Raw genomic sequence first — 22985 nt, forward strand, 5'->3', positions numbered from 1 at the left:
ACTGACAATTTACGATTACTGATTATCAATCTGTAATGAACGGTGGCTACAATTTTTGTTATTAACTTTTATTGCTATCTATTACTATAACGGATCTACGGAGCTTTTTTCCACTAATCAATCACCCTGAATGGATAAATCGATTTATTCTATTTCAAACTATGTATTTTAAAAATGTGGCTAATGCAATGATATTTTAAAGTACGTTAATAAATCGATATCTACAAATTGATGGTGGTTCAGTGACATTAGACTGCAGACCGAGAGTTCCCTAGTTCGAACACGGCTGTTGTGTATCTTTCTTTAATTTTTTTAATAAATAAGTAAAAGTTGATATACTTAAAATTCGTATTTTATAAGTTAATTATTATATAGGGTGAGGCAGATAACTGGCCTATTAGAAATATCTCGAGAACTAAAGGCAACAGAATCATGAAAATTGGAATGTAGGGGTTTTGAAGGATGATCTATTAAATGAAAATATTTTTATCTCTTTGCAACTTCCGGTTATACCGGAAGTTGCTTATAACTTCGTTTTTTTAAATGGGACACCTTGTATATTTTTACATTGTTGGATTCTCCTCAATATCTTTCTTAAAATATGAGGTTTTGTAATATTATACAGGGTATTTTAAAAGATATTTACGTTTTTTTATTAATTTCGTAGCAACATTCACACCCTGTAGAATTGTAACAGTTTGACATTAAAAACTCTGCTTACGTTCAAGTGATTTTTAATATAGTTTACTATTGTTAAGAATCATAAGTAGAGCTAATTTTGAAATTTTAGTATACAGGGCTGGTCGAAACTCGGAATGAATATTTTCTGAGTTTTCTTAAATGGGACACCCTGTATTTTAGTACTATAATGAAATTATACATGGTACTTTTTTATTTTATAAGTATTCCCTATACCTAATTGCTTTAATTTGTGAGCTATTGGTGATTCAAGCTAAACATTAATTGCAACAAAAAATACGTAAAATTTTATTAGGTTGGCCGTGAAAAAATTCAATCACAAATAATTTTTCAGAAATAAATACATATTAATCCAGACTAATCCTTCAAATTACCAATAATGGTTTAGCTATCAAAGTACCTACGTAGTTAAGATTGTTGGTGCGATTAACAATTAAGCACAAATTAAAGCAGTTAGGTATAGGGAATGCTTAAGAAATAAAAAAGTACCATAAAATATTTCATTACAATACTAAAATACAGGGTGTTCCATTTAAGAAAACTCAGAAAATACTCATTCCGAGTTTCGACCAACCCTGTATACTAAAAATAAAAATTTAGCTATACTAATGATTATTAACAATAGTAGACTATATTAAAAATCATTTGAACGTAAGTATAGTTTTATATGTCAAACTACTACATTTCTAAAGGGTGTGAATGTTGCTACGAAATTAATACAAAAACGTAATTATCTTTTAAAATAGCATGTATAACATTACAAACCTCATATTTTAAAAAAGAAGACATCGAAGAGAATCCAAAAATGTAAAAATATACAGGGTGTCCCATTTAAAAAAACGAAGTTATAAGCAACTTCCGGTATAACTGGAAGTAGTAAATAGATGAAAATATTTTCATTAAATAGATGACTCTTCAAAACCCCTTAATTCAAATTTTCATGATTCTGTTGCCTTTAGTTCTCGAGATATTTCTAATAGGCCCTTTATTTGCCTCACCCTGTATATAAATATTATATATGCCATTTTAAACAACCGTGGTATTATAAAAAGTACTTTTTTATACTAGTGTAATTTTTGGAATTATAATTTTAACAGTTAATACACCTACTAAAAATTCATATTTTATTCTTTCGAAACATGTTGTGTCCTATATATAACAAAACCGTGTTATTATAAAAAGTACTTTTTTATTATAGTGTAATTTTTGGAATTTTAAGCATTTTATATCGTCAAATTATTTTATATTTTCTCCTATAAATAATAAAAACGTTTTATTATAAAAAAGTTCTTTTTTATAAAAGTGTAATTATTTCTTAATAATATGTATGCGAGTTGGTGTGTTATGAATAGGGTCGCATCTAACTTGGCATTTTGGATTTATTGTAGTTACGTGTGACGTTGCGACCCTGACAGAAATGGTGGTGACATCTGGTGACTATCTCAGTTAGAATCAAACAAATTTATTCATTGCATTGACCAACTATTCTTTTTTAAACAATACCGTAAGTTCTACATATCGTGGTTGAATATACATTTTTTAGGCTCTTATTATGATTCAAAAAAAGGAAACTATGGAACAAAAAAATAAAAATAGTCGAAAAATTTATTTCTAAAGGAAATCGTTAACATTAACTAAAAAAATGCTTAATGATGGTGTTGTAAAAAAATAATAGACGCGTCGTAAGCCCCGTATTCCAGTCTTATACAATGTTGAAATATTTGGTTTGCAGGACTGGTTATGGACATTGGATACTTCACGCTGTCGGCCAGATCCAAAACTAAGCTCATATCTTTCTGGAGATTGGTCAGAGACTGGTCTGCATTAAGGAAGTTTTCTTGCAGTATCAAGCCGCATTTTCTGAGAAGATACAAACTGCAGAGGTTCGTAGACTCCAAAATGTCGTATACATTTTTTAGTTCTACATCGCTACGTTCTGCGAAGTTTAGGGCTTCACATAGGGCAGCCACGTTAATACCTTTTATTACTTGGAGTATTAAATTCATTTTAGAGGCGTATCTGAAACAGAAAAATAACGATGAAAACTAGCTTTTAGGGGAGTGCAATTAGAACGAAAACATGCATTGTTTCGGAAAAATTCAAACAAGCTTATATTTTTCTGAAACTTTTTTTGTTAGTTTATATACTTGTTAAAGTAAAAAGTTCTACTCGCAGATTTGGCCGCTAATTGTTTATTAATTGTTTAAACAATAACAATTGTTTTGTATAAATAATTTTAAAAATATCGTTAAATTCATCATTTTACTTTGATCAAATATGTTTCTATTTTGTTTTTGATTATGCTGAATCCGAATATGGCATTGCAATTTGAAAATTCTTATACAGAAGCTCTTATACAGTGTGTCTGCGTAGCTAGGAACCACATGGAAAACTTTTTTATTATCAATTTTATGAAAAAAAGTTATTCTTAATAAAATGCTCTGGATAGTCAAAAATCTAAAACTCGACCATCAGATATCAAATTTTATCAATTTTATACGAGTTATGTCAAAAAATATGAATTTCGTTAAAGAGTAAAGTACCTTTATATTTCAGAATATCAAAAAATGCTATTATGAAAAGTTGTTTGAAATTAGAAACTATGTCTAAATATACAATTACATCATTTTAATCGAAAAAAAAAATTCAATTTTTTTTCAAATTACGGATACTCATCATCATTTTATTACAATTATGATAACTATTCTATTATCACTTTTTTGAAAAAAAGTTATTCTTCATAAAATGCCCTCACTGGTCTAAAATCTAAGATACAACCATCAGATATCAAACTTTTTTAATTTTATACAAGGTATGTAAAAAATATGAATTTTTCTTAAGAGTTAAGTGCCTTTATTATTCACAATATTTTAATTAGAAGGATGTAATTGAACACTAAAACAAATTTTTTAATTCCAAACAACTTTTCTTAATAACAATTTTCGATATTGTGACATGTAAAGGTACTTTACTCTTGAGTGAAATTCATATTTTTTGACATCCTCGTATAACATTAATTAAATTTGATATTTGATTGCTTCTTAGATTATATACGATGCAGAGTATTTTATCAAGAATCACCTTTTTTCGAAAAACTGATAATAAAAAAGTTATCAATAGGTTCCAAGTTACGCAGACATACTGTATAAGAGCCAAAAAAAATTTTTTTGCTGTGAACATTTATTATTGTTGAAGCTTATTATTAAATGTATTTTAGGTAAGTTTTACAGAAAAAAGTTTTGATCACTTTGTATGAACATTTTTTTAGCTGGTAATTTTCGGTTTTTGTATTACATTGTTGTTATCTTTCTTAATTTTCTTAAAAAGAAATAGTTTATTTCATTTCTAAATTAAAATAATTTAGTGCATTTTAAAGATTACATCCTAATAAAACTGTAATAGATCTGTTCAAACTTGAGTAATACCGTCTTAAAGTGGTGGTAATTCTATAAAACTACGAAGATTTCAAAAATTACATTTTTTGAGACGTCATATCATTGGAATTAAATTTTTGAGATTTTTTTTGAATAAAACATCATTTAGTAAGATTCTTGAAAGGTAAGTTGGGCAAAATTGAGAGTCTTATAGGAAAAATTGTATAGTTACACATTTTTAAACAAAATTCCTTGGCTGTTTCCGCCCACACCTTACTTATGCCCATAAATTTTATTTCTTTCTATTATAACCATAAGATAGCTTAATTATTCTTCTGTCATGTTCAATTTGTAAAATTTAATTTGATCCATTAGTTAAAGAATTACATTAAAATAACTCAACCATGCACTTCGCCGTACGCTAGTTTACAGTGCGCCAATGTTTGTGAGAAGGGTGACTTTAGCGTTAAAAATAAAAAATTATAGAAGCTACAGATTTAATTTTAGAAAAATCTTTATATAAGGTTTTTTTTGTAAAATTTCCTGAATTCTGCAATGGTCAAGTCAGTTTTTTTTCTAAAATTTATATTTTCGGAGTTATTTAAAAAAACATCTAATTTCGCAGTTCATTTGTTTAATAAAAAATGAAGCACCCACTTCTCGAGTAGAACTTTTTGATATGTTGTTTATTAAACATTTCTTAATGAAATTACAAAAACTTCTATCTTGTTTGATTTTTTCCGAAGTGAAAATCTATATGCACTCCCCTATTTCTAATAGAGAACTTGCACATTTTTTTATTAAATAATAATGTTCAGTTTTGTTTAAAACTTTTGTTCAATTTTTGATTTCTATCCTGGGTATTTTTATATCAATGGTTACCTCCCACATCACTGGGTTATATTTAGGTATATTCTTCTTCTTTAGTTTATTGGCCTCCACCTACTTGGGTTTTTGGCCAGCTCATCGTCGCGGAATAAGGGAAAAATATTTATATTTTAATGACCAAGGACCGGAAAAAATGCACCAAAAAAATGTAAAAAATGTGCATTTTAATGCAATTGATTTGTGAAAAATATGCAAGAGCCTTTATGAAAAATACAATATTAAAATGTTTAATACTTGTCACTTTCGGCATTTTGGCGAAAAAATTATTCGTTAAGTACTCAATTTAAACTATATGTCAAAAATAATACGCAACAACGCACTGCGAATCAAAGCACGAAATGAACTTCCGCTTTTATAAACAAATATTAAAATCTAAATTTCTGTACCTGCTTATCCCCCTACAAAGAGCAAACAGGTTTTTACAACCTATGTCAACTATGTCCTACCGACCAAGTTATATTAGGGATTAGTCGGCTTAGTCCCAAAAATAGATAATAGAATAAGAATATTACCTGATTTAAACAGTTTTCTTAAGAAATGGATTATACACAGTTATTGAATTTACGACTGATAGTTTTTTAATTGGAAGTGAAAGTGAACCTTTGAGATTTAAAATATCGAATTAATGCAACTTTTCTGAATTTATCAAGAAAAAATGCAAACTATTTAAAATGTTTGAAAAAATGCAACATTTTCTAATTTATCAAAAAAAAAATGCAAAAATATGCAAAAAATGCAGATTGCCTTTAATCCGGTTCTTGAATGACATTTATCGTATGTCATTGTAATAATATACAGCAGTTTGTTGAGATTGGAGTTTGATATAGTTTTTGACGGAAAGGAAAGAAGGTTTACTATGGAAAATGTAAGAAAACACTATAAGTGTAGTTTAGTGCCATTTTGTAAAAGTACAAGTTTTCTATATATTTAAAATAGTTCAAACGATCAAAAACACTTGTGACGTCACATAATTGTATTTTCTACTGACGTTTATAATGTCTAAAATTATATACAATTTTGTTTACTTTGTTGGTGCACAAAAACATACAACCATATGACGTCACGACACGTTTTGGGCTAGCTGCAATAATTTGAATTTAGAATCGTCTTTAGGGGCCAAACAGAACACAAAAATAACTTTTTTATCTTTGATACATGTTTTAAATTATGTTCTGTTGCGATTTATAACATTTTTTCGAATTTAAAATTTTATGCAAGTTCCCTATTTGGATCATGTAAATTTTAATGGAGAGAGAGAAATTTATTGTTTCTAAAATGAGTTACATTTATAAAACACAACATGACATAGTACAAACAAAGTACAAGATACATTAAAATACTAATTATAAAATTTCCATAATAAAAAAATCTATCAATTAGCGCAACTGTCCTCAAAAAATTCCTGGATATTATAGTAACACTTAGATAATAAAAACTTTTTGGTTGCTCTTCGGAATACTACAGAAATATTGTCATGAAGTATCCATAGTTCTCAAATGTGGTCTAGAGGTAACAAAATACTTAATTATTCTAATTGGGAAATAGGCCATAATTTAACTTGAAAAAATAATTTTATTAACGTTTCGACATCCACATCGGACGTCGTTATCAAAATACAAAATATTAATAATAAAAATAAAAATAAAAATGTGTATCATTTTTATTCAGTTGCAATGCGAAGGCAAAACAATCTTAATTTTTCACTTAGCCCCCGTGGGCGATTTAAGATTTTCAGGGGGGCGATAGAGCGAAGGGGGCGATAGAGAAAAGGGGGCGTTTAGAATCCGGGAAACGAGAAATGGGTAGTTGAGAAAAAAAATACAATACTTCCGATCGGATATCCATAGGATAATAAAAAGTGAATATGTATACCCGTGCAGGTAATATGGTAATAATAACACAAGCATCTAGTAACAGAGGGCTATGAATCATGACACAATTTAATTCGATAGGTATAGTCGCCTCGCAAATGGACTAGAAAATTTAAACCGATTATAACAAAATTCAGTTTGGCGACATTGTTTAAATACCAAGTCTTCTCAGATATCGACAGAACCATAATTGAATCCAGACAAATTAAAATATATATTTGCCAAAAAACTGAGATGTTTTAACCAAATAATGTTTCAAATGGTAGGGGAGCCCAAGCGGGGATTTTTGCAGTTACTCGAGCATTTGCAGTTACCTGTAAATTTACCTCTACCATAAATATATTGGCTCTTCATCAAGGGTCTGAAAAAAAATCTATCCTTAGAAAAACTCGAAATCTTCAGATTAAGATAAGGTAAGTTAAGTACATACATGCAAAACAGTGTATATTTCAAAAATCTAACGATTTGAGCGGGGTGTAACGAAATGGGCGAGTCACAAAGTTCCACAAAGAAAAAGCGAATATTTCGCGAAATGAACGTCAGATCGGAAAACTAAAAAATACGTGTTCAATATTTTTCAATAATCTATCGAATCATACCAAACACGACCCCCTACGGAGGGGCGTGGGTCTAAATTTAAGATTTGAAATACGAACCCCGCAATATTTCGCGAAATGAACATCAGATCGAAAAGCTGAAAAATGCAGGTATTCAATATTTTTGAAAAATCTATCGAATGACTTCGAAAGTGGGAAGTTACTTTAAAATCTTAAATTGGAGCCCTCATATTTTTATTGCAGATTTGGATTTCTTACGTAATAATAAGTAACTTTTTTTCGAGACATTTTTTCGAATTATGGATAGATGGCACCATAATCGGAAAAACGATTGTTGGAAATGAAAAATTAAATTAAAAATAGAAAGTCGCCCACTTATAGAAAACTTGACTCAACTTTTTTGGTTTTAGGATCTACCCTTCACAACCCAATACTTTTCCATAACGCTCGAGTAACTGAAAATTTAGCATACTTTCCTCCCCTACTAAAATTTGATGTGAAAAATAATTTTTAATTCGATTCGCTAATTAATTTGCCTTTTTGTCCTTAAAAGTAGAAAAAACGTTCAATTTATTTTGCGTAATAGTTGTTATAGTGTAATCATTTTAACTGTACTATGCGAATAATTAAACGAAATGAACCTACAACTACAAGGGAAGAACATAAATATGGCCAAAGCGAAGGGAGTAGTCGGAGTTTTCAGTGACAAATCATCTATTTTTGAACAAAATATGCAGAGAAGAGATCTGACCAAATTTCCCAACAAGAAATCCTCTTGTGGTTGTGGTAATTCTGAGGATCTTCGAACATATTGCCTCCACCTTCAAATATTGAAAGAAATTTGCAGCCCGTTTCCAAGATCTGACTAGTCTGAAAATGCCAACTTGGTTTATCAATCCTTTTAGCGTGGAAGTTTCAACGGCATGTCCTTATCTTCAAGAAAGCTTGATTGATTTAAAACATGATGTTGAAATTGAAAGTCTGTTTCAGGAGTGTGGCTATGAAAGATTTTGACCGCAGATAAAAGAAGTGTATCCAATCTTGTGGAATGCAGTCAAATTACGATTATCGGCATTCCCCACAATATACCTAGGGGAGAAAGGTTTTAGTTCTTGTATGCATATTGAAAAACAAACAAAGAAATAGGCTGGACGTAATTTAAAGAGAGGATTTGAGGTTGCTATTAACCAACATTAAGCCAGACATAAAGACATTATGTGAGAGACACCAGACCCAAGGAAGCCATTACATATAATCATTTATCATTTTACGAAATGTAACAATAAATAAATACGGATACGTACCTTTTTAGAGAAGACGAAAACGGCGGGTTCGTTGGAAAAAATATTCCCATGAGATTTTTTTCCATAATCACATTCGTGAGACATCCCAGAATAAGGTTCAAAAAGTCGTCCACGTGAAAAGTGGTCCAAATTTTTTTTAACAATTTTTTTAATCAAATTGTAAAAAATCAATATTTTTGGCCCGGACAATTTTTTTTAGTTTTTTTGGACTATTCTGGACAAAAAAGTTCTTTATAATTTTTCTCTAAAGTTGATTGTTTTCGAGTTATAAGCAATTTAAAATTGAAAAAAATGAAAAATTGCGATTTTTAAGGCTTAACAACTAGGTCAAAAGTTATTATTCTCAAAGTCAAAAAGTGACTAAATCAAAGCTTAAAGCCCTCCCTACAGGATCCTGAAGAAATTTTTGTCATTATTTTATTACTAAGCTGTGATTTTTAAATAATAATAATCAGCGCCATGCGCGTGTTAGGCGGCCGTCAATGCTGAGTGCGAGAGAGATGCCATTCCGGCAGTCCAATTGTGCATCTTACTCGCCTCACATTTACAGCCGCGTCAATACGATCTAACCGCTCATTGTTATTAATTAAAAATAACAGCTTAGTAATAAATTAATGACTCAGATTTCTTCAGGATCATGTAGTGGGGGCTTTAAATTTTGTTTTAGTCACTTTCTGACTTTCATAATAATAATTTTTAACCGAGTTATTAAGTCTTAAAAATGGCGATTTTCGCGTTTTTCAAATTTTAAATTGCTTATAACTCGAAAAAGATCAACTTTAAAGAAAAATTATAAGAGCCCTTTTTGTCTAGAATGGTCCAAAAAACCTAAAAAAAAATTGTCCGGGCCAAAAATATTGATTTTTGCAATTTGATTAAAAAAAAATTGTTAAAAAAAATTGGACCACTTTTCATGTGGGCGACTTCTTGAACCTTATTCTGGGATGTCTCACGAATATGATTATGCAAAAAAATCTCATGGGAATATTTTTCCCAACGAACCCGCCGTTTTCGCCTTGTTTATTTGTACTGATTAATTATTTGTTTCAATTTAATTTGAGAGGGGGGGGGGCGATTGTAGTATTCATAAATGACGAAACATGTCTAAGGGGGCGATCATCGGAAAAAGGTTGGGAACCACTGGATTAGGTGACTAGCGTCATCTGGCAACTGAAAGGTAAAGCTTTCAATCCTAATAGCAACATTAATAATATTGAAAAATATTAAAAATATTACTAAAAGATTTTTAAATTGAAAAACTTATTGGTTCATTTCCCTGGTGACACCTCCTTTAAAGGCACCTAAAGCTTTACCTTTAAAACATTAATAAATTAAACAAAAATGTTGTTGCTTAGTAAAAAATTCTTCTAATCATTTAATTTAATCTCACTCATTTATTTACAAAGAATTTGATTTTGACTGAAATCTACTGAACACCGCACTTAAGCTAACCACAAAAGTCCTAACCAACAAAATCAATAAACTAACAACTTTATCAGATGAACAACAAGGATTCAGATCCGGAAGATAATGCGTAGACGCCGTATTTGTACTGAGACAAATCGCAGAAAAGGCCACTGAGTACAATAAACCATCATATCTATGTTTTATAGACCTAACAAAGGCTTTCGATCGCATCCAAGTCGAAGACGTCTTACATTTACTGTATAGAAGAAGCATACCCAATCAATATTATACAAACCATCGAAAACATCTACTTTCATAAACGAATACAGGCAAAGATAAATGGACAACTAACGCAGTTTATACCAGTACAAATCGGAGTTAGACAAAGGTGACTCGTTAAGCCCACTGCTCTTTAATATAATAAAGGACGAAATAATAGAAACAGTACGTAAAGGTCATGGGGAATGGGGAACAAAGAAATCCAAGTATTATGCTATGCAGACGACGCCGCATTAATCACCGAGACAGAAGACAATCTCCAAAGTTTAACACACATCTTCAATACAACAGCCAAGAAATACAATATGTTAATATCAGCAGAAAAGACCAAATGTATGACATCTAAGCGCTAACACAGACGAAGCGGCGTACGTCGACAGCGACGCATCCCTTACTATATTTTGATGCTGTGACACACACCAGACGCTCTTAACATTTTCTATGCAGCGACTTTCTGGCGACATATCCTGGAACCCATCCACCGCCAATCGGTTTTATGACTTCGACGGCACATGATAAATGCGTGTATCGTGGTGCAACACAGACGATTGAGCGGTTCTTTGGCGTTTCTTGTTGTGGGTGTTGCCAAATCTTGTTTAATGATGGAAATTACAGACTCGAACTATATTTTTACTTGAATTCTTTACTCCCATATCAAATTATTTTTATATGGGACTCATCCTATTTTTATTTTTTTTTATCTTATAGCTTAAAGGGCGATTTAATTAGGTACATTTTTATCTGGAAAAAAAGTAATCTACTAAATAAATTATTTTTCAAACTCTGAAACTAATTTCACAAACAGTCAAACAGAATTATCAAATCTGTAACCATTGACCAGTTTGACTTGACTTGAGTTATTTGTCAGAAGGATTGACTTTAATAAAAATAAAATTATTGACTCCATAAAAATAAAGACAATAAACAGTTATCTTACGTTATTTATTATACTCTATCTATAGGCCTTGTATTTACAATTTTACATAATACAGTTTATACTACTAACTTATTATATACTTTTATTTGATGTATATTATGTAAACATTGCTGAACTCTGGTTCTCCTATTTTTCGCCTTCTCTTTCCAGTGTATAATTTCCATCGATACTATTATATTCCTGAAACTCTCTTGCAGTCTTTTTCTTGGTCTACCTCGTCCCCTAGTCCCAACTGGTCTTCTTAGCAGTACCATCTTTGACATTCTTTCCTTATCCATCCCCTCGACATGACCTGCCCACCTGATTCTTTATGACTTTGTGTATCTTATTATACTTGGTCCCTTGTAAAGCATCCTTAATTCTTAATTGGTGCTTCTATGCCAGCCGTCTTCTGTATCTGTATTCTTTCTTTTTTCCCCTGAAAATAGCTCTAAGTACGTTCCGTTCTCAACTCTCTATCATTTCTTCTTCTGTTTTATTTAGCACCCATGTCTCACATCCGTAGGTGACTGTTGCTCTTATTACGGTTTTGTATATTCTGGTTTTCGTCTTTCTCGATACGTACTTTGACTTTATTGTGAATAATTTTTTTGTTAATATTAATTTGTGAAACATCACTATTTCCCAATTAGTGGGTTGACAGCGTTATAAATAGTTTTTCCTATGTGATATGCTTTCCCTCATAACGGTGTTATTTCTTGAACATTACTCTTTAATACTTACTAATAACTCCTGAAAAGATTTTTTAGACATTCTTGTAAAATTAAAAAACTTCTCTGGGCCTTTATTATATTAATTTCGTTATATAATGTGTAAAAAATCCCTTATACTTTCGTCCCTTTATGATAGGATGTATCCAATATCTGCGTTTCTTTTTTTCTTTAATCTAAGATAAAGTAAACTTGTATTTATTACAAAAGACAAATCGTCATAACTTTCAGACATCGTGTCGTACAGCAGCCAACACGCGACTAAATTTGGCAACAACGAAATACAAATACTTTAAATCGTAGCATAGCTGCCGCTGTTACACCGCGCTATGTGTTTTAAGCTGCCTCGACGTCGATTCGACGCGCGCCGCCTGGTGTGTCCTTGCTCTAAATACCCACTACGATGTAAAATCAAAATTGATGGGAAAATAATAAAGCAGGAAGCAAGGTTTAGATATCTGGGAATAGATATAACCAGTTACAGAGATGTTGAAGAGGAAGTATGACAACAAAGCTTAAAAGCAAGTAAAGCGGCGGGACCTCTTAATGACACAATCTGGAAAAACAAACACCTAAGACAAGACACAAAAGCAAGAATCTATAAAGCAGCAATTAGACCTATATTGACATACACGGCGGAGACAAGACCTGACACATCTAAAACGAGACGACTACTAGAAACAACAGAGATGAAAATACTCGGACGAATATCAGGGAAAAGTCTGTTGGATAGGGAGAGAAGCGAAAACATAAGAAGATCATGCAATGTAGAAGACATAGATGACAAAACGGAAACAGGAGCGGAACGAACACATTAGTAGAATGGCAGAGGATAGGATAGTACGAATAGCATGAGATAAGTCACCAAATGGACGAAGAAGTATTGGCAGACCAAGAAAAAGATGGTGCGATAACTTAAACAATTTAGGAGGCTAATATTGAAGAAAAAACAGGCTTAAAGTTTACATACAAGAAGGGAGAAGAAGAAGAAGAATGACTCATTTATATCGGCACACACACGTTTTTGTTTAAATTAATTTTAAGTTTCTTTTGGGGCGTTAAAAAGTATTTTGCATTGTTTAAAAAAGCTAGATAAGCTATGTAGATATACATACCCCACTTCACCTAAATACAGGACAGTATTTCCTATAGCTTTAAACAATGTATGGCATTTAAAAAATAGCACCTCGTCACCAGCTGCTAGTGTAATGAAATCTCCATTGGTTGCTTCTTCTTTACTCCTTTGAATTTGCGCTTCCAAATATTTACCTCCCTTTTTCTCAATAATTGAATTCATATCTTTTGAGAATTCTGGTCCTGTCGTAGTCATCTGAATTATACCTGTGAATTTATAGGACAAGTTAGTAGCCTAAACGTACTCTATTTTATAAACATGTGGGTATCCCACATGGTTTTTTAATGTACAGTGCAACTTAGGTAATAAATCGTAGTAGCCAAACATCGCTGGATTCAATTCAAAGTCAAATATAAAAACAAGTAATTGGACTTCGTAAGAACTGGAAGTCGATATTTGAACTCTTCGTGTAAATTTGCGTCGATTGATATACGATTTTACTAATTTTAAGACATTTTTACCAAACTTTGGGTCATCATTGTTTAAAAAGAAATGGTTTCAAAACCGGAACTAAAGATTCAAACTCAACTTTTCAATACGCTTCGATTCATGTGTTATACGTACTATTTCTACGACTATAATAGCACTTCTGGTTAGAACTTTTTAACCGGAAATGATTTTAAAACCAAAATTTTACACTTTTTTAGGTCATTCTTGCTGAGGCACGTCGAATGATATATCGCTTGTACAGGGTGTCCAGAAACTCTACCGACAAAAGAATACAGGAGATTCCTCAGATAATTTTTTATTTATATACGGGATTTCCCCCATTACAAAACATACAGTATAAAATCAATCTCTGACTAAAGTAAAATCAATCTTAATTACACATTAAACAAAAACGAAATATTAATATTAGTCTGGGCTGATTATCGGAGAATAGGCCATTTTTGGGAAAAGTTATTTACCAGCAATTTTATTGCTGGAATCGAATTATAAGATCCTATATATTAATAATATAGGTATGCAAAGTCCTCAGATAGTGTGCTACTTTTTTTATAAACAAAATGGCGCACGAAAATAGTGTTTTTTTCAATTATGCTCTATAGTCCTGTCGCCAGGGGGGGCACAACGGCCTTCTTAATTCAGATGGACTTACCCAAGTTTTTTTTATGTATTTTGACCCGTAGAACACGAATTTTTTGGGTAACAGTTGATCCGGATGTCGATAAGATTGTTATAAACAAAGAAGTTGAGGAATTACATAACAGCGATTTCTCGCAAAACAAAACATTTTTTTGTATTTTTTGGGTCATTCTAACCAAAAAATGTTCCTACAAGTTTTTTCGTACGATGCATAGTTTTCGAGATAAACGCGGTTGAACTTTCAAAAAATGGAAAAATTGCAATTTTTGAACCCGAATAACGTTTGAACAAAAAATAAAATAGCAATCCTGCTTACCGCCTTTAAAAATTTAAGTCAAATTATATCTGTTTTCAATATTTGCATTGCTAAAAATTTATTTTTTGATTGTTAAAAAAAGCTATAAACACATACTGTTTCCCGTGCCTAATACATGCGTTTTAATGCATGCTACTTACAAATAGCCCCGCTTGCACTTTTATCTCCTCTACGTACTCGTTCGATTTTAAATGAGAAATCATTGAAACATCACTCAAGCACTAGGTGTTTATAGCTTTGTTTTAACAATAAAATAATATATTTTTGGCCATACAAATAATTAAAACCGATATAATTTGACTTGAACTTTCAAATGCGGTAAGCAGAATTGCTATTTTATTTTTTAATCAAAAGTTTTTCGGGTTCAAAAATTCCAATTTTTCGATTTTTTGAAAGTTCAACCGCGTTTATCTCGAAAACTATGCATCCTACAAAAAAATTTGAAGGAACATTTTTTGGTTAAAATGGCCCAAAAAATACAAAAAAATGTTTTGTTTTGCGAGAAATCGCTGTTATGTGATTCGTCAACTTCTTGGTTTATAACAATCTTATCGACATCCGGATCAACTGTTACCCAAAAAATTCGTGTTCTACAGGTCAAAATACATAAAAAAAAACTTGGGTAAGTCCATCTGAATACAGGAGGCCGTTGTACCCCCCCTGGCGACAGGACTACTATAACTAATAAAAATTCACCGTGATTAAATTCTGCATAGAGACGCGTTTTTCCCGATCTGCTCCGATGAAAATTTTCCTCGGAAAATGCGGGTTTTCCCAACAAAATCTTTAATCTTCAAATAAAGTTTTAGATAAGTAATTATCTACCAATAATTAAATAATTTGGTGACTTAAAAGCCTTTTTAATTTAGATTATAGTTGCAGAAGCTGATGAAAATTAAACGAATATTTTAGCAACAATTCAATTGTTAATTAATAATTTACGGTCGCAATAATAACCAAAATAATGATGATACACTGATCAAGCTTGGAAATCTTATAAAGATGAGATGCCTATTTAATATTTTGTAGACAAAATATGAATTTTTTATTTTTTTGCATAATCTTTAAATGTTTAAAAAAAATAATTATAAACAAATTAACCTTTCTCAGAAAGTTTTTATTATATTATAATTTTAAAAAATAGCTAAAATGCGCATTTTAAATATCTTTAAAATTAATGCTTTAAAACTTTTTTGCAACCATTTGTAAAAAAGTTATGAAACAGCACAGTAAACATACGATTACTACTGTGTTTATATATTTTTTTAATTCTTTCAAAGCGTAGAAGTGAGTTTAAAGTACAAGCTAATTATTTACAAAAAAAATCGATTATCAGTTTAATGGTTATATTTTAATTAAAGATTATAAATATATTTTTTTGTAATTTACACGCGCGAAAGTAGAGTAACACAGTACTGTAGCTAAAATTTTCACTCGGAGCGACGACCGGCCGCGTGATATACACTTTTAATAAATAATGCATGCTGCGTGTCAGTCGCTTCGAGTGAACATTTTAGCTCCGACTCTGTATCAGGCCTACGTTTGCGCTAAAAATTACAAAAAAAATATTTTTAATCTTTGATTAAAATATAACCATTGCACTAATTTTTGACATTCTTTGTGAGTAATTAAAACAAATTATAAACAACGGAGATTTCGTATATTTACTTTGCTGCTTCATAACTTTTTTGCAAATGGTTGGAAATTTTTTTTAAAGCATTCATTTTCAAGACCTATGAAATACGCATTTTAAGTATTTTTTTAAATTAGAATATAATAAACAATTTCTGAGAAATGTTAATTTGTTTATAACAATTTTTTTAAACATTTAAAGATTATGCAAAAAAATGAAAAATTTATATTTTGTCGACAAAATATTAAATAGGCATCACACCTTTATAATCTTTCTAAGTTTGATCAATGTCTCATGATTATTTTGGTTGTTATTGCGACTGTAAATTGTTAATTAACAATTGAATTGTTGCTAAAATATTCGTTTCATTTTCACCGGCTTCTGAATTTATAATCTATAACAAGAAAGCTTTTATTTCACCAAGCTATATAATTATTGATAAATAATTACTGGCCCAAAAAATTTATTTGAAAATTCGAGATTTTGTTGGGAAAACCCACATTTTCCGAGGAAAATTTTCGTCGGAGCAAATCGGGAAAAACATGCCTCTATGCAGAATTAAATTGGGGTTTTATTTGAGTGTTTTTGGTGTAAAGTTAATAGTTATAGAGCAATAATTGAAAAAAATACGATTTGTCGGCGCCATTTTGTTTATAAAAAAAGTAGCACACTATATGCGGACTTTGCATACCTATATTAATAATATATAGGATCTTATAATTCGATTCCAGCAATAAAATTGCTGGTAAATAACCTTTCTTTGTACTTTACTAATTAGACCAGCGTATTATAACTATTTTTTTTTCAAAATTTAAAGATTATGCAAAAAAAAAGAAAAATTTATATTTTGTCGATAAAATATTAAATAAGCATCTCATCTTTATAAGTTTGATCAATGTATCATGATTATTTTGGTTATTATTGCGATCGTAATTTGTTAATTAACAATTGAATTGCTGCTAAAATATTCGTTTAATTTTCACCGGCTTCTGGAATTACAATCTATACCAAGAAAGCTTTGATGTCACTAAGTTATTTAATTATTGCTTAATAACTACTTACCTAAAATTTTATTTGAAAATCAGAGTTTTTGTTAGGAAAACCCGCATTTTCCGAGGAAAATTTTTCGTCGGAGCAAATCATGAAAAACATATCTCTATGCAGAATTTAATTGCGGTGAATTTTTATTAAGGTGTTTTGGTTGTAAAGCTAAAATCTTCGGAGTTATAGAGCAATAATTGAAAAAAATACGATTTGTCGGCGCCATTTTGTTTATAAAAAAGGTAGCACACTATCTGCGGACTTTGCATACCTATATTATTAATATATAGGATCTTATAATTCGATTCCAGCAATAAAATTGCTGGTAAATAACTTTTCCATGAATTTTGCTAATTAGCATAGAGTATATTAATAGTTATCCATTACACATATTACATATATTACACAAATCAGTTAAAATAAACAAAAAAATACCTGTCAAGCTCTTTTAACCCGATTCTTAAAAGCAGCCAAGGAGACACCAAACATTTCCAAGTTATTCTCGTTTATAATTTTTAGTGTTCTCTCAATGGGCGAATGCATACCATAGTTTGTTCGATGAAAAGGTATATAAAACAAATCAACATGTCTTGAGACTTCTGGAGGGAACATATAAATTAATAGATTGGAGAAGTTCAGAACAACAAATTAAACCATTTATTAATTTAAACACAAATACCAAATCAGAGTTATCTCGTCGAGTTTTTAATAAATTCATGTTGAGCGTTTTTAAAATATAGGTATAATCATGATTAGTAATGCGTATGTTTAATTTGTATGCACAATATCTCAAAAATTTATTCTGCAATCTCTCCAACGTAGTAGAATGAGCTTGATATTGTGGAGACCATACAATAGATGCATATTCCACTTTAGATACAACCAAAGCATAATATACTGTTCTTCAAGGCCATACAGATAGTCTCAGACAGTTGCGAATGATAAAGCCCAAAGATTTTAATGCATTCACTGTTACATTATTTATATTTTGCACAAAACGCAACTGCTCATCAAATGTTACTCCTAAGTCTTTTATTGTTTTAACATAAGACAATTCATTTTCATTAATTGTGTAAGAAGTATCATATCTTTTATTACCTCTAAAAAAAGCTTATATAACAGCATTTAGCAACATTTAAATGCAAAATATTATTCTCACACCAAATACTCAACCGGTCTAAATCTTCTTGAATTAATGTTACATCAACATTTGAATCTACGGATTTAAATAATTTCAAATCATCTGCAAACCTCAGGAAATCGCAATTTCTAAAACACTCTGATATATCGTTCACAAATATATTAAATAACAAAGGTGAACAGTGAGCTCCTTGGGGTACTCCTGATGTCACATGAATTATATTTGAATTAAAACAACCTATTCTCACCTGCTGTGTGCGGTCTCTTAAAAAGCTATTGAACCATTGCATTGTAAGGATTGATGACTGAAGTCAAAAGCATTTAATTTTCCTAATAAGATGTTATGATCTACTCTGTCAAATGCCTTGGAGAAGTCAGTATAAATAGTATCCATCTTATTCTCCAACGCATTTAATATTTTTTGTTCAATGAGTACTAAATTTGTTACCGTTGATTTTTATTCTGAGAAAATCCATGTTGATTGTGTATTAGACGATCTTCACAATAAAATTTTAATTGATCGTGCATTAGTCTATCAAAAAGTTTTGGTATAGAGGATTGTTTACAAACGCTTCGATAATTTGTTATGTCTTGTTTATTACCTGATTTAAAAATTGGGCAGATATAAGAGTGCTTCCATAAAGTAGGGAAAACTGATGTCTTTAATGATGACTCAAAAAGAAGATATAAAGGATTAGTTAGTGAATATATATACAGTTCTCACAATAAGACACTGAAAAAAATTGTTTTCTATACTTCCACAAAATTTATTACAACTATGTTATTACTACAGCTGTTTCGGCAAAGTGCCTTTCTCAAGTGATATATTTTACAATGTGTTTGCCTTTTTAAGTCTTTAACTGAAGGGGTTGAGGAGTGGGGAGCTGTTTGTCTCGAGTTGGTCATTCAGAATTATATCTGTATTTTTCAATTTATTAATTTCCATTGATTCTAAAAGTGATAGCTTAAGGCCTTTATTTTGAATATGTAGAATTTGAAACTCTTCATTGAAAGAATGATTATGATCTAGAAGGTGAAGTGCGTATATAGAAGTGTCTGTTTTTCTATTGTTGAAAGCCCTTTTGTGTTCTGCTATCCGTTTGTCAAAAGTACTGCCAGTTTGACCGATGTAAGTTTTCGGACAGTCACCACAAGTTAGTTTGTACACACCACTCTGTAGTTGCTTTCTCTTTCGGCTTTTATTGTTTTTAATATGTTTGCTTAAGTTGTTGTTAGTTCTGAAAGCTGGTGTTATTCCTTTCTTTTTTATGTATCTGGTTATTTTTGTTGTTATTTTGCCAGTATATGTGAGAGAGCAGAAGGTACTGGGTTCTTTCTGTGGTGGTGGATACACTAATTTCAAGGCTTTCTTGTGGAGTTTTTGGTTTAAAATGTTGTTAACTGTTTGTTCGTTATAGCCATTGTTTACTGCTATTTGTCTAATGATATTTAGTTCTGTCTCGAAGTTATTTTTTGTCATAGGAATTTCTGTCAGTCTATGTATCATGCTATGGTAGGCTGCTAATTTGTGTTGTGTAGGATGGGATGATGAATTGTGTATAGTTGTGTCAGTATGGGTAGGTTTATGATATACGGAGAACTCATGTTTGTTGTGTAGTCTGGTAATCGTTACATCTAGAAAGTTTATGGAATTATGAGTTCTCCGTATATCATAAACCTACCCATACTGACACAACTATACACAATTCATCATCCCATCCTACACAACACAAATTAGCAGCCTAACATAGCATGATACATAGACTGACAGAAATTCCTATGACAAAAAATAACTTCGAGACAGAACTAAATATCATTAGACAAATAGCAGTAAACAATGGCTATAACGAACAAACAGTTAACAACATTTTAAACCAAAAACTCCATAAGAAAGCCTTGAAATTAGTGTATCCACCACCACAGAAAGAACCCAGTACCTTCTGCTCTCTCACATATACTGGCAAAATAACAACAAAAATAGCCAGATACATAAAAAAGAAAGGAATAACACCAGCTTTCAGAACTAACAACAACTTAAGCAAACATATTAAAAACAATAAAAGCCGAAAGAGAAAGCAACTACAGAGTGGTGTGTACAAACTAACTTGTGGTGACTGTCCGAAAACTTACATCGGTCAAACTGGCAGAACCTTTGACAAACGGATAGCAGAACACAAAAGGGCTTTCAACAATAGAAAAACAGACACTTCTACATACGCACTTCACCTTCTAGATCATAATCATTCTTTCAATGAAGAGTTTCAAATTCTACATATTCAAAATAAAGGCCTTAAGCTATCACTTTTAGAATCAATGGAAATTAATAAATTGAAAAATACAGATATAATTCTGAATGACCAACTCGAGACAAACAGCTCCCCACTCCTCAACCTCTTCAGTTAAAGACTTAAAAAGGCAAACACATTGTAAAATATATCACTTGAGAAAGGCACTTTGCCGAAACAACTGTAGTAATAACATAGTTGTAATAAATTTTGTGGAAGTATAGAAAACAAACGTTTTTCAGTGTTTTATTGTGAGATATGAACTTCCATCAAGTAACGGTCGAATCCATCAATTATATACAGTTCTTTAGAAAGTAATCGGGAATACCACCTGGACCACTGCTTAACTTATTGGGTAGGGATAAAATGTTGTTGAAAATATCTCTCACTGATATCGAAAAATTAGGTATAAAAAGATTGTTGTTTCCCACTACTTTCAAGTTATTAATATTTGATTGTGGCGAATAAACTGTTGAAAAAAAATTGACGGAAACAGTTTGCAATCTGTTGTCCGTTTGTTGCTATAGCATTACCATAGTACATACTGTTTGGTAAATCATTTGATGCTCTCTTACTGTTTACAAACTACCAACAGTACTTAGGATTACTGCATAAATTATATTAAAAATTCATTTATAAATTTTAAGACAATTTAACCCAATTCACTAAATTAAAAGTTCGAAAACGCTTCCTAAGGGAGCTAGAGCTATTTGAAGATGGCGTCTGGTAATTAGTTTTTCTTAAATACCTCCGGAACACTTCTATTTAGAAAAACAAAAGTTGGTATGCGTATTTATCTTCCAGAGATAAATCGATTACATCCATTACAAATTTCTAGTACCGGTCATAGGCGTCCGTTTTGGGTAGGGCAACGGTTACTTTATCGCATAACTTTTTTGTCTTTAACTTTTAAGCATTTTTGACTCTGGATTATTAAATTATGAGGTATTCTTGTACTAAAAGGTACTCCTGTTTTAATTCGATAGGATACAGCGTTTTTTAGAAAAACTAATTTGAAAATTTTTCGTTTTTTAAATTTCAAAAAAAAATTCAAGAAAAAACTATTTAGAAAAACGAAAACTTGTATGTTTAATTATATTCCAGAGATGAATCGATTTCATTAATTGCGAATTTCTAGCATCGGTCATATGCGTCGGTTTTGGGTGGGTCGACGGTTATTTTATCGCATAACTTTTATGGCTTTAATTTTTAAGAATTTTTGACACCAGATTGTTAAATTATGAGGTATTCTAGTAGTAAAAGTTACTCTTGCTTTAAGTTGGTAAAATACATATTTTTTTTTGAAAAATTTTTTCAATTTTTTTTCAAATTCATGAGATGAAAAATTTTTAAATCGATTTTTCTAAAAAACCGTGTGTCCTACCGAGTTAAATCAAGAGTACCTTTTAGTACTAGCATACCCCACAATTTATTAATCCAAAGTAAAAAATGCTTAAAATTTAAAGACAAACAAGTTATGCGATAAAATATCCGTTACCCTACCCGAAACGGGTGCCTATGACCGGTACTATAAATTCGCAATGGATGGAATCGATTTATCTCTGGAAGATAAATATGCGTACCAATTTTTGTTTTTCTAACTAGAAGCGTTCTGGAAGTATTTAAGAAAAACTAATTACAAGACGCCATCTTCAAATAGCTCTAGCTCCCTTAGGAAGCATTTTCGGACTAGGTGAATTTGGTTAAATTATCTTAAAATTGCCTGAGGAATCTCCTGTCTTTATTTGTCGGTATAAAGTTTCTGGACAGCCTGTACTATTTCGGAGACTTTAAAACAGTACTTACGGTTGCAACTCTAAAACCGGAAGTCCGATGTCAAATTTCTTATCTTTAATACCATCCTTGGGTTATAAGCTTACATGAGGAGTTGTATTCACGGATGGACAGACAAATGGACAGACAGTCATGAAATAGGAAGTATATATTTGTTCTCGTCTTGCGAGGGCGCGTCGAATAATATATCACTTGTACTATTCCGGTGACTTTAAAACAGTACTTCTGGTTGCTTTTTTAAAACCGGAAGTCCTAGGTAAAATTTCTCACCTTTAGTACCATCCTTGGATTATAAGCTTTCATTCGACACCTCATTTGTTCTTCTTCTTTTTGTATAGACATGACTCTGTCTGTGTTTTCAATGTGCCTCTAGTAAGTTGTCGTTACATCGTTTTCGTGGTCTTCCCACTGATCGCCTTCCTATTGGGGAACTGTCTCTAGCTGTCCTGACTACCCTATTTGTTGTCATTCGGTTTATGTGGTCATTCCATTCTATTCTTCTGTTTCTTACCCAGTTATTAATGTTATC

General features: G+C 31.1%; 1 protein-coding gene across 1 annotated transcript in view; it reads right to left on the minus strand.

The window, feature by feature from the left end:
* Positions 1-2290: 2290 nt before the first annotated feature.
* Positions 2291-22985, minus strand: part of LOC114336398 (cytokine-like nuclear factor N-PAC) — a 42202-nt gene continuing 21507 nt past the window's right edge. Inside the window, exons 3-4 of the mRNA XM_028286758.2 lie at positions 13142-13367; positions 2291-2718 (exon numbers count right to left, since the gene is read on the minus strand). Of these exons, the coding sequence (XP_028142559.2) occupies positions 2346-2718; positions 13142-13367 (599 nt within the window). The 3' untranslated portion in view covers positions 2291-2345. The remainder of the gene's footprint in view (positions 2719-13141; positions 13368-22985) is intronic.

Source organism: Diabrotica virgifera, chromosome 8 (assembly GCF_917563875.1).
Source record: "Diabrotica virgifera virgifera chromosome 8, PGI_DIABVI_V3a".
Lineage (NCBI taxonomy): Eukaryota > Metazoa > Arthropoda > Insecta > Coleoptera > Chrysomelidae > Diabrotica > Diabrotica virgifera.